This window comes from Thermobia domestica, chromosome 11, assembly GCF_964235325.1.
Source record: "Thermobia domestica chromosome 11, izTheDome1.hap1.1, whole genome shotgun sequence".
NCBI lineage: Eukaryota > Metazoa > Arthropoda > Insecta > Zygentoma > Lepismatidae > Thermobia > Thermobia domestica.
Genome location: NC_137464.1, coordinates 189,531,587 through 189,548,639, shown reverse-complemented (window position 1 = coordinate 189,548,639; position 17,053 = coordinate 189,531,587). Strand labels below are relative to the sequence as shown.

The window sequence follows — 17,053 nt, the reverse complement described above, 5'->3', positions numbered from 1 at the left end:
TGCTCGAGTTCTAGACTCAATTCAACAAAACAGAGGAAATGACTCATCCCAACCGAGCCGATGGCTCACTCAAGCGAGCTGGCTCGAGACAAAGTGCTGAGTTGAGACGAACTAAGGTCGTTATAAAAATCGCTTGTCGTCTTGTTATCGAGACTAGACTAGAAGCGACCAGTGTTCCCTCTCGTGAGCAGCACAAAAAGTATTCCACATTAATGCTTACATCTTACATGACTTTCACTTTGCAGTCTCATATGGCCATCATTTCAAAACGAGTTAAAGCGAGCTGAATAAGTGAGCTATTTATCAAACCCGATTCGACTCGGAACTCGAGTTCATAAACAATGAGTCGGCTCAGAACTCATAGTTCGACTTGGCCCATCCCTAACAGTTTTTACCCATTTTGATGTTTGAAGATCACTGCGCTCTCTATCACGCAAGTAAAGAATTTTTTAAACCAAAAGTTATGTTTTTTTACATGAAGAATGGGAATCAGGAATAAAAAACGGAGTTATTATTTAACATTTCAAAGTTGACCCGCTCCCGCCCCCAGGGCTTGGGGTAGGGGGTCGAGTGTGGTATCATTGGATGTCCCCCTTCGAGACGAACAACTTTTATTACAACTTTTTCAAAATTCGATTTGTGGTTTTCCAGATATTCTGAAAAACAGTTTTAAATGTCTCATTTTTCGTGTTTGTAAGCCATTTTGATTTTTGTCGATTACAGCGCCATCTATCACGCAACAGAAAAAAATGTTCGAAACAAAAGTTACGTATTTTTTCACGAAGAATCAGTATATGCAATAAAAAATGGTGGTTCCTATTTAAGATTTCAAAGTTGACCCCCTCCCCCCCGCGGGGTGTTGGTAGGGGGTCGAGTGTGGTATCATTGGATGTCCCCCTTCGAGATGAACAACTTTTATTACAACTTTTTAAAAATCCGATTTGTAGTTTTCCTGATATTCTGAAAAACAGTTTTAAATGCCTCATTTTTCGTTTGTAAGCCATTTTGATTTTTGTCGATTACAGCGCCACCTATCACGCAACGAAAAAAACGTTCGAAACAAAAGTTACGTATTTTTTTACGGAGAATCAGAATATGCAATAAAAAATGGTGGTTCCTATTTAAGATTTCAAAGTTGACCCCCTCCCGCTCCCGGGGGGTGGGGTAGGGGGTCGAGTGTGGTATCATTGGATGTCCCCCTTCGAGGCGAACAACTTTTATTACAACTTTTTTAAAATCAGATTTATGGTTTTCCAGATATTTCCAAAAACAGTTTTAAATGCCTCACCCGGCATTTACTGTATATACTGTATATACTGTATATACAGTATATACTGTATATACAGTATATACTGTATATACTGTATATACAGTATATACTGTATACTGTATATACTGTATATATATACAGTATATACTGTATATATATATAGATGGATAGATAGATAGATAGATAGATAGATAGATAGATAGATAGATAGATAGATAGATAGATAGATAGATAGATAGATAGATAGATAGATAGATAGATAGATAGATATACTGTAGCGCCCTTAGTTTGCAACATTGCATAATAAGCGTGGAATTGTAAGTTTTCGTTTAAAACATAGATTTGAAAAAAACCTGACGTAGTGACATTTGATAAAAATAAAACGTTATGTTGGGTTGGCATTGAAAGGTATGTCAAACAGTCTGTAATTATTTGCATGATATGAGACCTTAGGTTTTGTATTTATTAATTTAAAAGTTACAAAGGGCGTATCAAGATAAATGATCTACCCTATATATATAAATGAAGATAAAGATACTCGAAAAACTATTTTGAGTTTGTTTATCTCTTTTGGTTTTGTGTTTGTCCCTGATTCAGATAGAACTAAGGAGCTCCTCCCCTTCAGAATCCGACTCATGACTTCAAGAGAAGAACCACAAATAGAAAATCATTAAGGGGAAAATCTACGAAGGGTGAATACTACGTAACAATACAACCATGAAAACTCATATACTGCCGACACTTGTATTTGCTCTATGGATCCTATATGTAACCACAAAAGCAGTGTGTCCGAATTTTGACATTTCTTAGTAACCTTAAGAAAAGCAGACCTCGAGGATTTCTGGTCTGCAGATCACAATTTCAGAAACTCTGCTCCACAACATATAAAGAAAACAAGCCTTTGTAGCCCAGTAAACAAGAGGTTGCTAGCTGAAACAAGTTAGAAACGGTAATTTTTTCAAGGTTCGCTGTTTGTGATTTCCCAAAAAGTTCCCTAAAATTCCACTTGTGCTTTACCTCCAAAATGGTGGACAAAGATAGCGGCCAGGCTTCAACACAGTAGTTGTTCTTTTTTCTTTAATAACTTTCATTAATTTAAAGCTGTCATATCTGTTTTCAGTATTTTACTCAAGAAATGTTGAAGAATCAGATTATATATTAAAATATTCACAAAATACGTATTTAACGATACTAACAAAAATATTTTGTAATCTTCATACAATTTCATTCTTTCACTTTAAATGTAAATATTTATAAAATTCAGAAGAATAATGAAGAATAGTCGAAGAAGAATCCATAGAGATTTCATCTGATTGCAAAATGATGTCCTTGAAAATAAAATGAAATGAAAATGAAATTTTTAAGTTTCACGCGCCACGGTTATGCCAGTTAGGCTAAGGGAGACAGTGATGATGAGAAATGAATCAAATGGTGGAATGAATGAAGTGGGAGGAAACGGGAGAACTCCGAGAAAACCCACGCACACGATGTTTGTCCATCACAAAGTTCACTTGGCGCGAGCTGGAATCGAACCAAGGACCCCATGCATCAGAGGTGAACGCTCTACTGCTGAGCCACCGCGGCCTCCTCTTGAAAATAAAATTTAGCTTACGATAAAAGCAGCATACTTAGATATACAGGGTGACCCAAAAGTCCCGTAATGATCAACTCATTACTTTTTATATAATTTCTTATTGTTATCTATCAGGTAGACTTTCTTTATTATTTGTTCTTAATGTCTTTTTACTTATATCTTAAGCTCGGAACAGCCGAAGTAAATAAACATATAAGCTAGAATGTTACACTTGATCAATGCAGGGCTGTATACTTACTTTTGGGCCACCCTCTATACCATACTACATAAAATAACTTAATGTTATTCACATTAAAACATTAAAAGTTACATTAAAACATTAAAAGTTATATGTAGCATCTTGAGAATAATTCACCTTCAGTTTTCCTCTATTACCAAAAAGCCTCTATTATTAATTCCTCTTTCAGAATTCAAAACAAAATTTTTGCTGCATGAGATATGAGTCTAATAGTTCTATAATCCTCACATCTCTGGATTCGGCGAGCGATATCATGATCTCTTTAGCAAAGGCGCCGATTTCTCTGTAAATTTGGGAGACTCATTCAGATGTAGAAGGCATATATGAGGATTTTAAGACAAATTGCATTCAAATTATACCAAATATTGTATCTTCATAAATACAATACGGGGGCCCACATGAGCTTTGGGGGGGCCCGGTCCCCCTTGGCCCCCCAGGATCGACGCCCTTGCTCTTTAGGAAGTCTTGTGGCCACTGTCCTTGCAGAGTCGGAACAATCCTTTCTTGCCCTCGTCTCCCATATTCTTCATGAATTCGATTGGTATATTATCTATCCCCGTTGCCTTTCCATTCGTAATCTCGGATATAGCTTTTTGTGTGTCTTCATCTGTAGTATTGTCAGGACGAAGTTCCAAGAAACGTTAAAAGATAACAACACAAACCCTATAAATCTCTGTTGCCTCCATAAGTATGATCATAAACATTTTAGTATGAACAACCTATGCTACGTGTTTGAGCAACATGCTGGAAGCTAGTACAAGTGGTGTCAGAAAAAATATTGAAGAATTACTTCGCCATAATGAAGAAAGATATGCTTGTCATGCTAGAGAAGATGATGTATTGGAAGAATATAAATTTGAGGCAAGTAGAGCATTTTTATAATCTAGGTATAATGTGGCTTAGCAGTGTGTTTCTCAAACTCAACGTATGCTCCTTTTTGAAGCGGTAGTATGTTAAAAAATAACTATTTATTGAAATAATAAAATAAATCGATCAATGAACGATTTGTTCTAAGGTTATTAAGGCAACTTCGCTACTGAACAACGGCAAGGTAATTATGACAGATATTACATGTAATTGCAATATAATATATAACTATTGCTAAAACAATAAATGCACAAGATTTGTTTCACACTGTATTGTTGTTCATACCTCTATTAGGGTCAAGTTGGTAATGACGCTCGCTTAAGGAAAATTCCGTCTTATGAATAAACTACGTTTATTTAGTACCTGAAAATTTATAAAACAAAATATGACAAATGAATTGAGAAGAAAACAAAGCTTCAAAATACAAGAATTACAGGAAGTTAGCCAAATATTAGAAAAATGAAAACAATATATTGAGCGAAAGGGTAGGATAATAACGCTCAAAGAGAATTATATTAACTTTAGTATACAGACGAAAAAATATTTTGACTACTTAGCCATAGATCAGTACAAAGGAACAAGAACACTATTTCGCTTCTTGCAGTGATCACAAATATACGTTTCTGCGAAATCCGCATCACTACATAGGGCATGGACTGGCTGAAAACAACGTGTGCACTAAAACCATAATTTATCATCTCGTCCAGATTCTTCACAGACCAAGCAAATTTCTTTTTGTAAAATTTCTCCTGAAGGTACCGTATTTAAACCTAAGGAATCGTCCGTATCATCTAACAGATCAACTGCATCTTCGGAGCTCTTATCAAAATTGGTACTAATCTTCCTTGCTACTTCAGGTTTCTTCAAGCCCGTGTTAGCTGAACGCAGAAAAATGTTACGTTTGTTCTTTCGGCGTTTCTCTGATTCTGCTAACTTCTCCTTCATTAGCGTAGCTGTTAAAATCTCGGATTTTTGTCTTCGAGAGTTTCTTCGATTTTCTTGAGGGGAGGGAGGACCTGGTATGGGAGGAGATTCTGTGAGAAGGGAAGATTCCTGTGCTTGTAATTTTTTATTGAAGGATTCTCCTTCTGTGGCCCCTCTCGGAGAGGTCTCTGTTATACCTTCGGTAGTCCTTGTTTGGTGTTCATGTGTAGATGTTTTGTTACTGCCTTCATCTAGTGCAAAGTTTTCCTGGTCTTGCACCCCAGGGTTTGGTGACTGAAGATTATCTGAAGCTAGAAAATCTTCATCGGAGAAATTGTCTGGATTTAGTGGCCAGGTTCCTGTTGTATGAAAACCATTTTTTTTAGCTTTTTCTATGGTTGCTACTTGTCTGTATGCTTCGTTGAACAGTTCAGGAAGGTCGTACGGTATGACTTTTTTCTTGGAGCCATGACACTTTTTAAAAATTTCGCACCCTTCATTGAAAGCTGTTTTCAATAGAGAGAAGAATGTGTGCATCCAAGGGCTGAAGCTTGTGTAACGTGTGTGGGGGTAACGATACGATATGAATTTCTTTTTCTTTAAAGAAAAGATACGACTTTAGGCCTATATGACTTGAATAGTTATCCATTATCAACAAAATAGGATTTTCCACCGAGGCACTTGTGATGGCAGCGAAACGTTCTAACCAGATACAGAACAACTCAACGTGAGCGCCATTATCCGCATTCGACATTTTGGACTTAAAATGCTGTATTCCTTTCCTATTGTAACAAAATCTCAATGTTGCTATACCAGATAAACAAGAAGAATCCCATAAATTTGTGCATTAAAATTTAAAAAAAAAAAAAAAAAGTTGAACGAAAGTATCGCTGCAACTTCCTCGCGCAACTGTTGTAAGAAAATCTTGACAAAACTGTTTTCTCCTGCCTTTTCTTAAGTAATAATGCTGTCACTATCGTTTACTGTCATGTTGTTTCCAGAATTCACCACTCGGTTTCAGAACTGTTTTAATCAGTTTATGGACAGTGCTTTGTCAGGTATAGGGGTGAGCTCCATTTACCGCTCGAGCGCCAATAACCGATTTCCCTATATAGATCAGCAACGAAGAAAATAAAATTTAGTCAATACGTCATCAGATAAAGTTTTCAGCAGCGTGGTACATAATTTTCACATCTCAGTGGTAGAGCGTTCACCTCTTGTGCATTGGGTCCCGGGTTCAAACTCTGCTCCCGCCAAGTGAACTTTGTTTTGGTCAAATACCGTGTGCATGGGTTTCCTCGGGGTTCTCCTGTTTCCTCCCACTTTCTTCATTCCACCCTTTCATTCATTCCTCATCATCACCGTCTCCTTTAGCCTAGCCGGCATAATCGTGGGACGTAAAACTCAAAAATTTCATTGCATAATTTTGGCATGTGTTTTGGTCTTAATTTGATGGGGAAATCGTTGGTTGTACACAGAAGGGGGAGCCTTTGTTTTCAATAGCAAGAACATAAAGTAGACTTAATTTGATAACTAGGAAAATCTACAAGGTGTTCAAAATTTTAAGATAGCCCTCTTAAGGTCATTTCCTTCAAGCTAGTTTAAACTTAGTGTACGGAATACTCCGTTCATGCCATTAAAATAACATATTTCAGAGTTAACCGCATTTCTCGTAAACTTGGTTACGAGGTAGTTGAAGAATATGACTTAGTATTTCTTGAAAACATTAGCTCATATTCTTTAACAAATCATTTTAACTACGTACAACAAATTTGGTATTACATTAAACTTGCGGTAAGAAGTTTGATATGAATGCGCTAATATTTTTTTTTATTGATGAACATGAAAGATAAGTTTATGTTAAGTATATAGGCCTACATGAAAAAATAACTAGACTATGTAATGTTCAGAGAAAACATTATTTTACATTGAATATGTTGTTGAACTTACGTAGAATAGAAACTGTGGTTTGATTCAACTTATAACAATAGTTTATTGTTCATATTATTTTCTTCATATTTACTTCACTTTAAACATTCACATTTAAGTGCCTATCAAGAATATGCAGGGTGTTTCAAATCAACACCGACAACGTTTGGGAGATGATTCCTGCCACCAAAATATGATAAAAAGTATAGGCAAACCTGGAGCAGAAATCCATCGTTTCGGAGTTATAGGCTGCCGAACACATGAAAAAACGAACTTTAAAGGTTCGTAGCTCCTATACTACGAGATCTACCATAGTCGGGTGAAGACTTTACTTAGGAACTAATATGTGCACTATCCAAAAAATACATCTACGGGCATATAATTTGTAATATTTACTAACCAACAACCTCTATAAAAATCGTTGCGAAAATACCGCAGGATTCTGAAACATGGATATTTGGATACAGCACATACTAGTTCCTAAGTGCCTTGACCCGGCTTGTTTAGAAACACCCTGTATAAAGAAAAAGCATTAAACTGGAAATTATTGAATTTTCTGGTTCCTTCAATACGATTTTTCTCGAAATCATGCTAATGTGGCATGTCACATCTTAACTCTAGCTCATCTTCCATAAATAATAAAGTCTAGGAGCAATATAGTGTTATGCCACTATTTTCAACGCTTTAATTATTTCTACATTTATTTAGTAACTTACGTTTAAATTCACTCAGATTTAAATTTTATTGGTATAAGAAATGTGGGACCTTCGTTTATAATATCATATTTCGAGAAGAAAATGAAACTATTATTCAGGGAAGTTTTTGAAAATGTATTAACATGTTATCTCGAAATCATTCAAATGTGGCATAGCATTATCTTGCCCCGAATCCTTCAATTTAAGCATTTGAGTTGCTATAACGCCTTGAAAAGAAACGCAAAAAGCTAGCATTTCAGGACATTTTACTTCGATTATTATATAAAAAAGATTTTCTTTAAAAAGTCGTCAAAATTGAGCAAAAACACAAAATTTACATATAAAAATTACCCATTCAATATGTTCCTTCATCTGTCAAAAATTCTATCAATGATTAAACAGCGTAAGTTTTAAAATTCTTCTGCCACAATTACCTCCTTAATTTTAAAAGGGAAAATATCTTGTTTCATATAATTATTTATCCCTTATTATCACAAAGGAGAGCAACTCCACGAAGAATCCAATGATCTGCAGGAACATGTGGTGTAGGAAGCCAAAGGAAAGTCACATACATTAAGTCCGTACGATTTGGTTTCTTATAGACAGGACACTGTAAAGATAAAAGAAAACATATTTCTATCAGTTCTGACCCTTGTTCATATTTTTAGAGGTCAATATAGAACATATATACGGATTAGATTAATGATCTTAGGAAATTTCTAGAGGAGTCTGGGAATGTTAAAGTATTTAATTGGCACATCAGCACCAAGTATATTTATTCCTCCTATGAATATACCACTACATTAATCTTACAAAAGACTACTAACAAGGAGACTTATGGAAGTGTAACTTTGCATACTTTGCATACTTGTAGATCAAAAAAATAATCGAGACTTTTTTTTTTTTTTTTTTTTTTGTTTCAGCAATGGTGCGGATTTAAGGGTAGAAACCATCCTTTGAACGTTAGGGTTGGTCCCCAAGCATAGACAGAAAACAATCATTTAATGTATACGAAAACATACTGCCATAGGGGTTTTAGGACAGCTGATTCAGAATCTGACGTCAAAATTACAAAATTCAAAATGGCGGATCCAATATGGTGATTACAATTACAAAATGTCTTCTAGTTTGAAATGCTCTGCAGTTAGCCAAGAACTACCATAGTTGGCAGGGGTTACCGCGAAAAGATTACAGACCGATTTGAAACTTCTTTCTGTACTTATTTTAACGGGATGCTTGATTAAAGTGCGTCTTCGCACCTTTATCATTATTCGGGGTGCTTATTTCTAGCGAGTCCCCTTCCTCTCTTACTATTAGGGTGCTTATTTAAAGGGAATCCTCTTGCTTCTCACTATTCGTAGTGCTTATTTGTAGTCCATTCAACAATCCATTTTAACGCTAAAGAAAGTGAAGACGAAAATTTCGGGCATCAGAGTTAAAGTACGAATAAATTCTATTATCAGAATTAAAACTTCTATCCCAGTTTAGCGCCTATTGCGTTCTTCAAGGTTTAACACGGGACCGAAATATACTATAAATCACTATAAATAAGCACCCCGACTAGTGAGAGGTGAGAGGACTCTTTTAATAAGCACCCCGAACAGTGAGAGGATTCACTACGCACCTGGACTAGTAAGAGGCGAGAGGGCTTATTTTAAATAAGCACCCCAAATAGTGAGAGGGGAGGGAGTTCATTTTACACAAGCATCCCGAATAGTGAGAGGCTAGGGGACTCACTTTAAACAAGCACCCCGAATTGCGAGAGGTGCAGAGACCAGGGTTGCCAACCGTCCCGATTCTGTCGGGACTTTATCGATTTCTGACTTATTTGTCCCGCGTCCCAACCGGACACTCGTCGGGACGTCGATTTTCAAAGTTAATTAATATTTTACTGTGTCATTTTTACAAAGGAATAACTTATTCTTTTACACGCACAGTTTTATATATAGAATCAATTCTATATAACTTTCTTTGTAAACGTTGTTTATGTTAAATAAATTACAATTCTTTCGGTTTGAATTTGTTGCGTGATGATAGCCAAAGAACAAGACTTGATTTTAGTAATCTTTTTTGTCAGTAATTCCTTAACAATGATATTGACTTACTTGTGATAAAAAAAATCTATATAGTTTTCTCTCTAAACTTTATTTAGATTAAATAAATTGCAGTTGTTTTGGTTTGAATTTGTTGCATATATTGCTTATACCTAGTGATGAGCAGTGGGTGAAAAAAATAAGGTGCCACATTCTCCAAGTTTGTGCTATTTAGCTGATTATTTGACATTGTTCTCAACGACTCTCCGTACGTGTAGTCGTCTCCGGAAGGGGGAGGGGGCTCCAACACTGATTGTTTCGTCCCGATTTCATCTTAAGAAAAGTTGGCAACCCTGGCAGAGACTCACTTTAATTAAGCACAGGCTCGTATCCAGGGGGGTCTAGGGGGCCAGACCCTGCTAATTTTTTGCTGCCCCCCTTAAAATTTTCACGGTAGACTTGCAAATGATGTATAATATGGTGATGAAATATAATATGGTTGGATCGGGCCCCCCTAACTTCATCTGGGCCCCTTCCCTACATTTTTGGGCTGGCTACCGGCCTGATTAAGCATCCTTTTAAAATTAATACAGAAAGGGGTTTCAAATCGGTCTGCATTCTTCTCGCAGTAACCCATACCAAGTATGATTGTTTTTGGCTAACTGCAGAGCATTTCAAAGCAGAAGATTTTTTTTTTTTTTTGTAATTGTAATCACCATATTGGATATGCCATTTTGAATTTTGTAATTTTGACGTCAGATTCTGAATCAGCTGTCCTAAAACCTCCATAGCAGTGTGTTCTCTTGTGCATTAAATGATTAAATGATTGTACTCTTCTGTTTATGCTTGGAAAATGAAATGAAATGAAATATTTAAGTTTTACGCCCAACGATTATGCCGGCTAGGCTAAAGCAGCCTGCGATGATGAGAAATGAATGAAACAGTCGAATGCAGAAAGTGGAAGGAAACGGGAGAACCCAGAGAAAACCCACGTACACGGTGTTTATCCACCGCAAAGCTCACTTAGCGCCAGGTGGAATTGAACTAAGGACCCCATGCATCAGAGGTGAACGCTCTACCACTGAGCCACCGCAGCCCTTTCTATGCTTGGAGACCACCCCAATTCAAAGTGTGGTTTCTACCCTTAAATTCGTACCATTGCCGAAGTTTAAAAAAATATTTCAATTATTTTTCGATGTTCTACAAAGTCTGCAAAGTTCCATTTAAATCGGTGAGTTATACTTCCGTAAGTCTCCTTGTAAGATAAAAAAATCAAAATAAGACTTTCAAAGAAGTTTCAAACGAATAGCCTATAAGATCACTAACACAATAGAAAAACATAGAACGGAGGTCCTGAAAGAACTAAAATAATTAACCGGAAATGTAAAACATATAAGACGAAGAATAACTAAAACAATACCACACAAGTGTAATAAAAGTAAAGCAGATAAAAGGCACGTAAAAAGGAAAGCGTCAGAAAAACGAACCATTTCAATTGAACAAAGAAAAGTGGTGATTGTTTAAAGTTTAACGGGAATGTCACCAGAGAGGCTATTTGTCCAATAAGGCCAATAACCAACCCAAGCTACTTATTAAAAATTCACAACAAAATTCCTAGAAAATGTAAATCTAAGATCTACAAATTAAGAGAATAAGCGAAAAAACAATAAAAATTAGAACATAACTCAAAAATAGGAAAATAATTGATTGATTGATTGATTGATTGTCAGGTGTTTAATGGGGACGTCAGCAGCGAGGTTATTTATTCCTGTCATATATAGGATAAACGAATAAATAAAATATATGACAAAGAATGAATCATTGTTGTTTAATGGGGGTGTCAGCAGAAAGGCTATTTGTCCCCCTCACGATAAGTTCAATGGCCGGTACAGACTGTACGTTAAATATTCATAATAAAACGTTGAAAAAAATTTCAAATCAATGTATTACAAAATAAGACATTAAAGCACATATAAAGAAAACTATAAAAATTAGAAAGTTTTAAAGAACAAAATATAAATATATATAAAAAGACAATTCAAAAATAGCAATGCTTAAAGTGCATTAGCTACTCCAATTTCCCGAATAAAACTGAGAATGAAGTCGCTAAAGACCACATTATCCCTCAAAACCTGACTATGACTTTCAGGCACTATTAAAGTATTCCTTTGATTTCTTAGTATTCTGGGCATTCTACACGGATGTGCCGAATACTCAGCGGGACGATAGTCTTCAAATTACGGACGATTAACGCGGCGCACTAAATAAGGATGTGTTAGGTGAGCGTCTCAGATACATTAGTGTCAATCCATTTCAAATCTCCCAGGCAATATTGCCAACATTTTTTTTATTTTCTTGGTTTTTTTTTATCATGAGTTCTCTATAGATAGATAGTCACAAAACACTGTTTGAAAAAAATATATATACCATAGTTTTTTCTGGCAGCCATTTTTAAAATGACAGTTGAGCAAATTTTAATAAAGAAAGCATGGTTTCCGGAAAGTTTAATTGCCAAGCTATTTTTAAAGATATCAGAATAATTCAAAAATAGTGTGTTCAGCATGAAATGAACTTCAGGTGTACATTATTTTATTTTTCCTATCATGCAAGTAAGTCAGTCAAACTCTTTACTGTAAAAACTCGGAAAAAGTGTATCAATCGTTAATTTTGAAGACCATTAGTTTTATGAAGAAAAGGAAACTCAGTAATGATATTCCTTTTTTTCTAGAGCTTTCCCAAAATGGCCAAAAGCCTTTTAACGTAAATTTTCTCAGGTCAATATTTAAAAAGGGACTGAATGAAAACAACTGAAAATTTTACAGACTGTTCTTTATACAAATAGGAATTTCTCTCTCTCTCTCTCTCTCTCTCTCACACACACACACACATACACACAAGAATATGACTGACCCTCAACTATATTGAGAGTAATAGAGCAGTGAATTTCAGTAAAAACGCTGCCCTTCTACACGTTCGTGCAGTGCCAATGTAGCAAACTAGGGCTTGAAATTATTACAATTGACATTGGTCGAATGATGTTTAAATCATTACAGACAATAAATGATAAAATATTTCTACTTTTAAATAATAATGGGCAGTGCTAACAATAGATGAGAGTTCTAATTCTTAAACGTAATTTACCGATACGTTTTACTGTACTACACTTGTGTACAGTATACACACAATATTGTTTCTCTATATATTTATATTTAAAATTAACTTCTTGTCAGCTGCATTTCTCATTAGAGAGTTAAACAAACACGATGTTTCATTGCATAGTTTATCAGTTATGTTGTGTGTTCCTCCAGGCACTATTGTGAGTTCCAATGGAGCCACTTTTCGTACTATTTCCTTTGCAGACACCCAAGCAGTATCATTTTTGGGAAGTTGAAAGGCAGTTCTTGGTCCAGAAGGGTGAAAGAACTACATCAAAACATCATTATTCTCTTCACTTACAGTATATCTTCAATTTTTCCAAGCCACTACTTCTCATCATCAACTCCCACCTATTTTTAGCACTGCCCATTGTTATTTAAAAGTAGAAATATTTGATCACTTATTGTCTGTAATGATTTAAACATCATTAGACCAATGTCAATTGTAATAATTTCAAGCCCTAGTTTGCTACCTTGGCAGTGAATGTGTGTATAGAAGGGTAACGTTTTTACTGAAATTCACTACTCTAATACTTTAAATGTAGTTGAGGATTAGCCATATTTGTTTTCTTTTTGTGAGATATTCCTATTTGTATAAAGAACATTCTGTAAAATTTACAGTTGTTTCTATTCAGTCCCTCTTTAGATATTGACCTGAGAAAATTTATGTTAAAAAGCTTTCGGCCATTTTGGGAAAGCTCTAGAAAAAAAAAAAAAAGATGCGTTCTCAGGACTAAAACTTATACTACGGGTAGTCATATAAATATTCAACACAGAAATAACATATCATTAGTAAATCTCCTTTTCTCCACAAAACTAATGGTCTTCAAAATTAACGATTGATACACTTTTTCCGAGTTTTTACAGTAAAGAGTTTGACTGACTTACTTACATAATAGAAAAAAAAAAATAATGTATACCTGAACTTCATTTCATGCTGAACCCACTGTTTTTTTGTTTTTTTTTTTAATTATTGTGAAATCTTTAAAAATAGCTTGGCAATTAAACTTTCCGGAAACCACGGAATTAAAATTTGCTCAACTGCCAGTTTAAAAATGGCTGCCAGAGAAAAAAACTACGGCATATATATATTTTTTTTCAAACAGTGTTTTGTGACTGTCTATCTATAGGGAACTCATGGTAAGAAAATCAGGAAAATAAAAAATGTTAAACAACATTTTTTTTTTTTTAATTGGGTGATTTGAAATAAATTGACCCATTAGCGAGTTAGGATAACTTCATCACAGTGGCTAGTACGCGACGATGTTTGCTAATTACCCAAAAGAGTACGCATAAACTTATTGTCAATTTCTTGGTTCCAAGCTTCTTGAAAGTGAGTGTACATGTATTGGAGGAAAAGAAGAGTGTGCTCCAGTGCATATCTTCCAATGTGGCGTTGTGGACTGCTGTCGCGACTTCTTCGTTTTCCCGACTTCCGACATATCCTAGTACTCAGCAGACAAGGACGTCACGGCCCTGTTGCTGTAGCTGATTGCACCTTAGAAGAATGCTTTGCACGAAGGCGTGTTTACTAAATACATTCTAAAGGCTTTCAATAATGTTTTGCGAATCAGTGCAGATAAGTACACGGCATAGCGAAAGATCAATCGCATGGCTGAGGGCAAACTTAACAGCAGTTTTTTTCAGAAGTAAATACTGAACACTGGCGATGCAGACTAAATTCTCAACTGTCTTCTTACAAGACGAAGGCATAGCCAACAGAATTATCTCCTTTTGAACGGTTAGTATACATTACATAAAAATCGAGGTACTATTCACGAAACGCTCATTACACTTTAAAAACAATAATTTAATCTTCTAATGCTATCTCTTACTAAGAATCCATCTAAATCACTTTGTTTCGTCCTTCTAAATTACTGGAACTTGAACCCAGTTGCATCCTAGATTTCACATTTGAGCACGCATCACTAGAAACCTTTCAGTTCTGTACAGATGGGTACAAGTAGGATAACATTCCAAGCCAGAAAGGCATGAACTATATTCGGAAAGGCATGAACTTATCTTGATACTCAGATAAACACGGCCATCTGCATACGCTTCTTACCTTTCATTGACTAGTTACCGCCTGCCATACCATATCACTCGGTCAAAAGATGCTCTAGCAAATGTTGTAGAGAGCAGAAAATTTGTCACCTGTTACTTCCCGAATCCATGATAAAGAATTCTCTAACAACCAGGAAGGATTGAATGTGGTTTTGAAATACATGGAAACTGACATAATTATTATTTGCACAGGAAATCTGAATACAAAGGACACCGAATTCCACGACTTACCTCTTTACTTTCGATTCTACCTTTGCAATTTGAAAAACCACGCTCAACCAACAGTGATGTTTTTTAAAAAGTGCGCAGGAAATTTATCAGCAAGTGGTTGCTCTGCACATCTCCCACTTTCTCGATCGTCTTTCTATACAACAATACCGTCGTAAATAAAAGTCTGTCGTTAACGACTGCGTTCTGAATCCACCTGCAGTTTGTGGATGATTCACAAATATGATATTCCATTGCACAAAAGAAATGCAAAAGATAATGTGCACAGTTGAAGAACATTAGTTTGTTATACATCATTAGTTGAAAACACAGATAAGTTTCTAAGTTTGAAGTTGCCAAATAAAAATCAGTACTCAAGCATATCTGCAATCCTTTAAACTTTTTTAGTTCTAAATGTAAATCAAATTTCCCTGACTCTTAGCAGAATTCCTTCACTTTTCTCTGTTTTCTCAAATTTCTGACATTTCCCAGCTTGTCGCCATCCTGATGCAACAAACAAGGCGATGGCCATAGAAATCAGTATACAGTATGACTCCCATAAACACGAATGATCAATGGACATGTAGGCCTAGGACGTACTGCATACTGCTCACAAATCTGGTCATCACACAACGGAAAGCTGCAAGGATGATGAGAAATATATGTACAATCATATGGGTCGTATAATTTCTAGGAAATCTCTCACACCAATAGGCTAATAATGGCTAGATTCTTTTTGCATAAATGGTAACAACCGGACTAGCACCAGTAGGTAGCCGAAGGAGAAAGCAGGCAGAAAATATTAAAATTTTTAGGCATTTCTAAGTGTTCAATGAGATTTGAGCGTTCTGGGCCTCCACGAGAATATGCCGAATATTTCATAGGACGATACAGTCTTCGTAATACGAACGGTTACCGCCACGCATTAAATAGGAATGCATCAGATATGAATGTCCAATACGGAAGATCTCAGGATCACTTAATCTCGGCGTCTGGTATGCGACGCCGTCTGGCAATTATCCAAATGAGATTTAATTGAATGTAGTTTATTTCCGTTTGCCTAGTTCCATTCTGCTTGACATGGAGAGTGTATTCTATGGAGGGAATAGCTACGGACATCAGAGCAAGGAAAAGAGTGCTCCAGTACAACCACTGAAAATGTGACGTTCTTGATTGTTGTGTCGGCACACTTGTTTCGCCGATGACCAATATGTTCCGGCACCTAGAAAACAACGAAGACTCAGGTCATACCACAAGAATATCTTGTTCTAAAGTGTGTTTAGTAAAGACATTCTGCACAGTTTTATTAATGCTTTATGTGTCAGTGCAGAGATCTTGACGTAGCGAAATCTTAAGTGCCATTCGAGAGAAAATTAAGTTCAGCTGTGATACTAAATACAAGGGATGCACACTAAATTCAGAACTGTTTTCGTCTGTGAGAAAGGCACATACAGGAGGATTCCCACTTTTCAAACTGTTTGTATAAAACATTGAAATGGGAGTACTGCTCTAGCAGTAGTCCAAACTTTTCCTGGTGTTCGTGGGTACTTGTTTATTGTTTGATATGTGATGACAATCGAAGACCGAAACTTAGGCCGTGTCCAAGAGATACAAGTGCGCATTCATAGTACGCTTATTTCCGAAACTGACGTCAAACAGTGTGGGTCAAAGGGTCCGAGTTCACAAGTCTGCTAGTGCATAGTGCGTAGTGTGCGAAGATGTACTACCATGAGCAAAATAAATGACGCGTCTCTTTATTCTGAAGTTTTTTGAAAATATCTCCATTTTCTTTATATGTTCGAAATTTCGGAAGGTTTCCCCAGCAGGACAGGTTAATAACAAACCCGTTTTTAATATTTGTGTTAGATATTAGCTTAAAATAAAGAAATTAGAAGCAAAAAACATTAAATCGACAGAAATCTCGAGAATTACCAACTCTGCTAAAGTGGGAAATTTTCAAGAATGCGAGGGAATTCTGCAGTTCAACACGAAGCAGCGACATCTATGTCATTGAGAGAGACGTGGATTAGATCTATAAACGAAACTTTTAACGAAACATTTCTAATGTGTCTTATTA

The 17,053-nt window shown here is 35.9% G+C and overlaps 1 protein-coding gene across 1 annotated transcript in view; it reads right to left on the bottom strand.

Moving 5' to 3' along the window:
• Window positions 1-7,766: 7,766 nt before the first annotated feature.
• kl-3 (dynein heavy chain 8, axonemal kl-3) overlaps window positions 7,767-17,053 on the bottom strand; it is a 555,080-nt gene continuing 545,793 nt past the window's right edge. Inside the window, exon 69 of the mRNA XM_081731423.1 lies at window positions 7,767-8,127. Coding sequence (XP_081587549.1) covers window positions 7,996-8,127 — 132 coding nt within the window. The 3' untranslated portion in view covers window positions 7,767-7,995. The remainder of the gene's footprint in view (window positions 8,128-17,053) is intronic.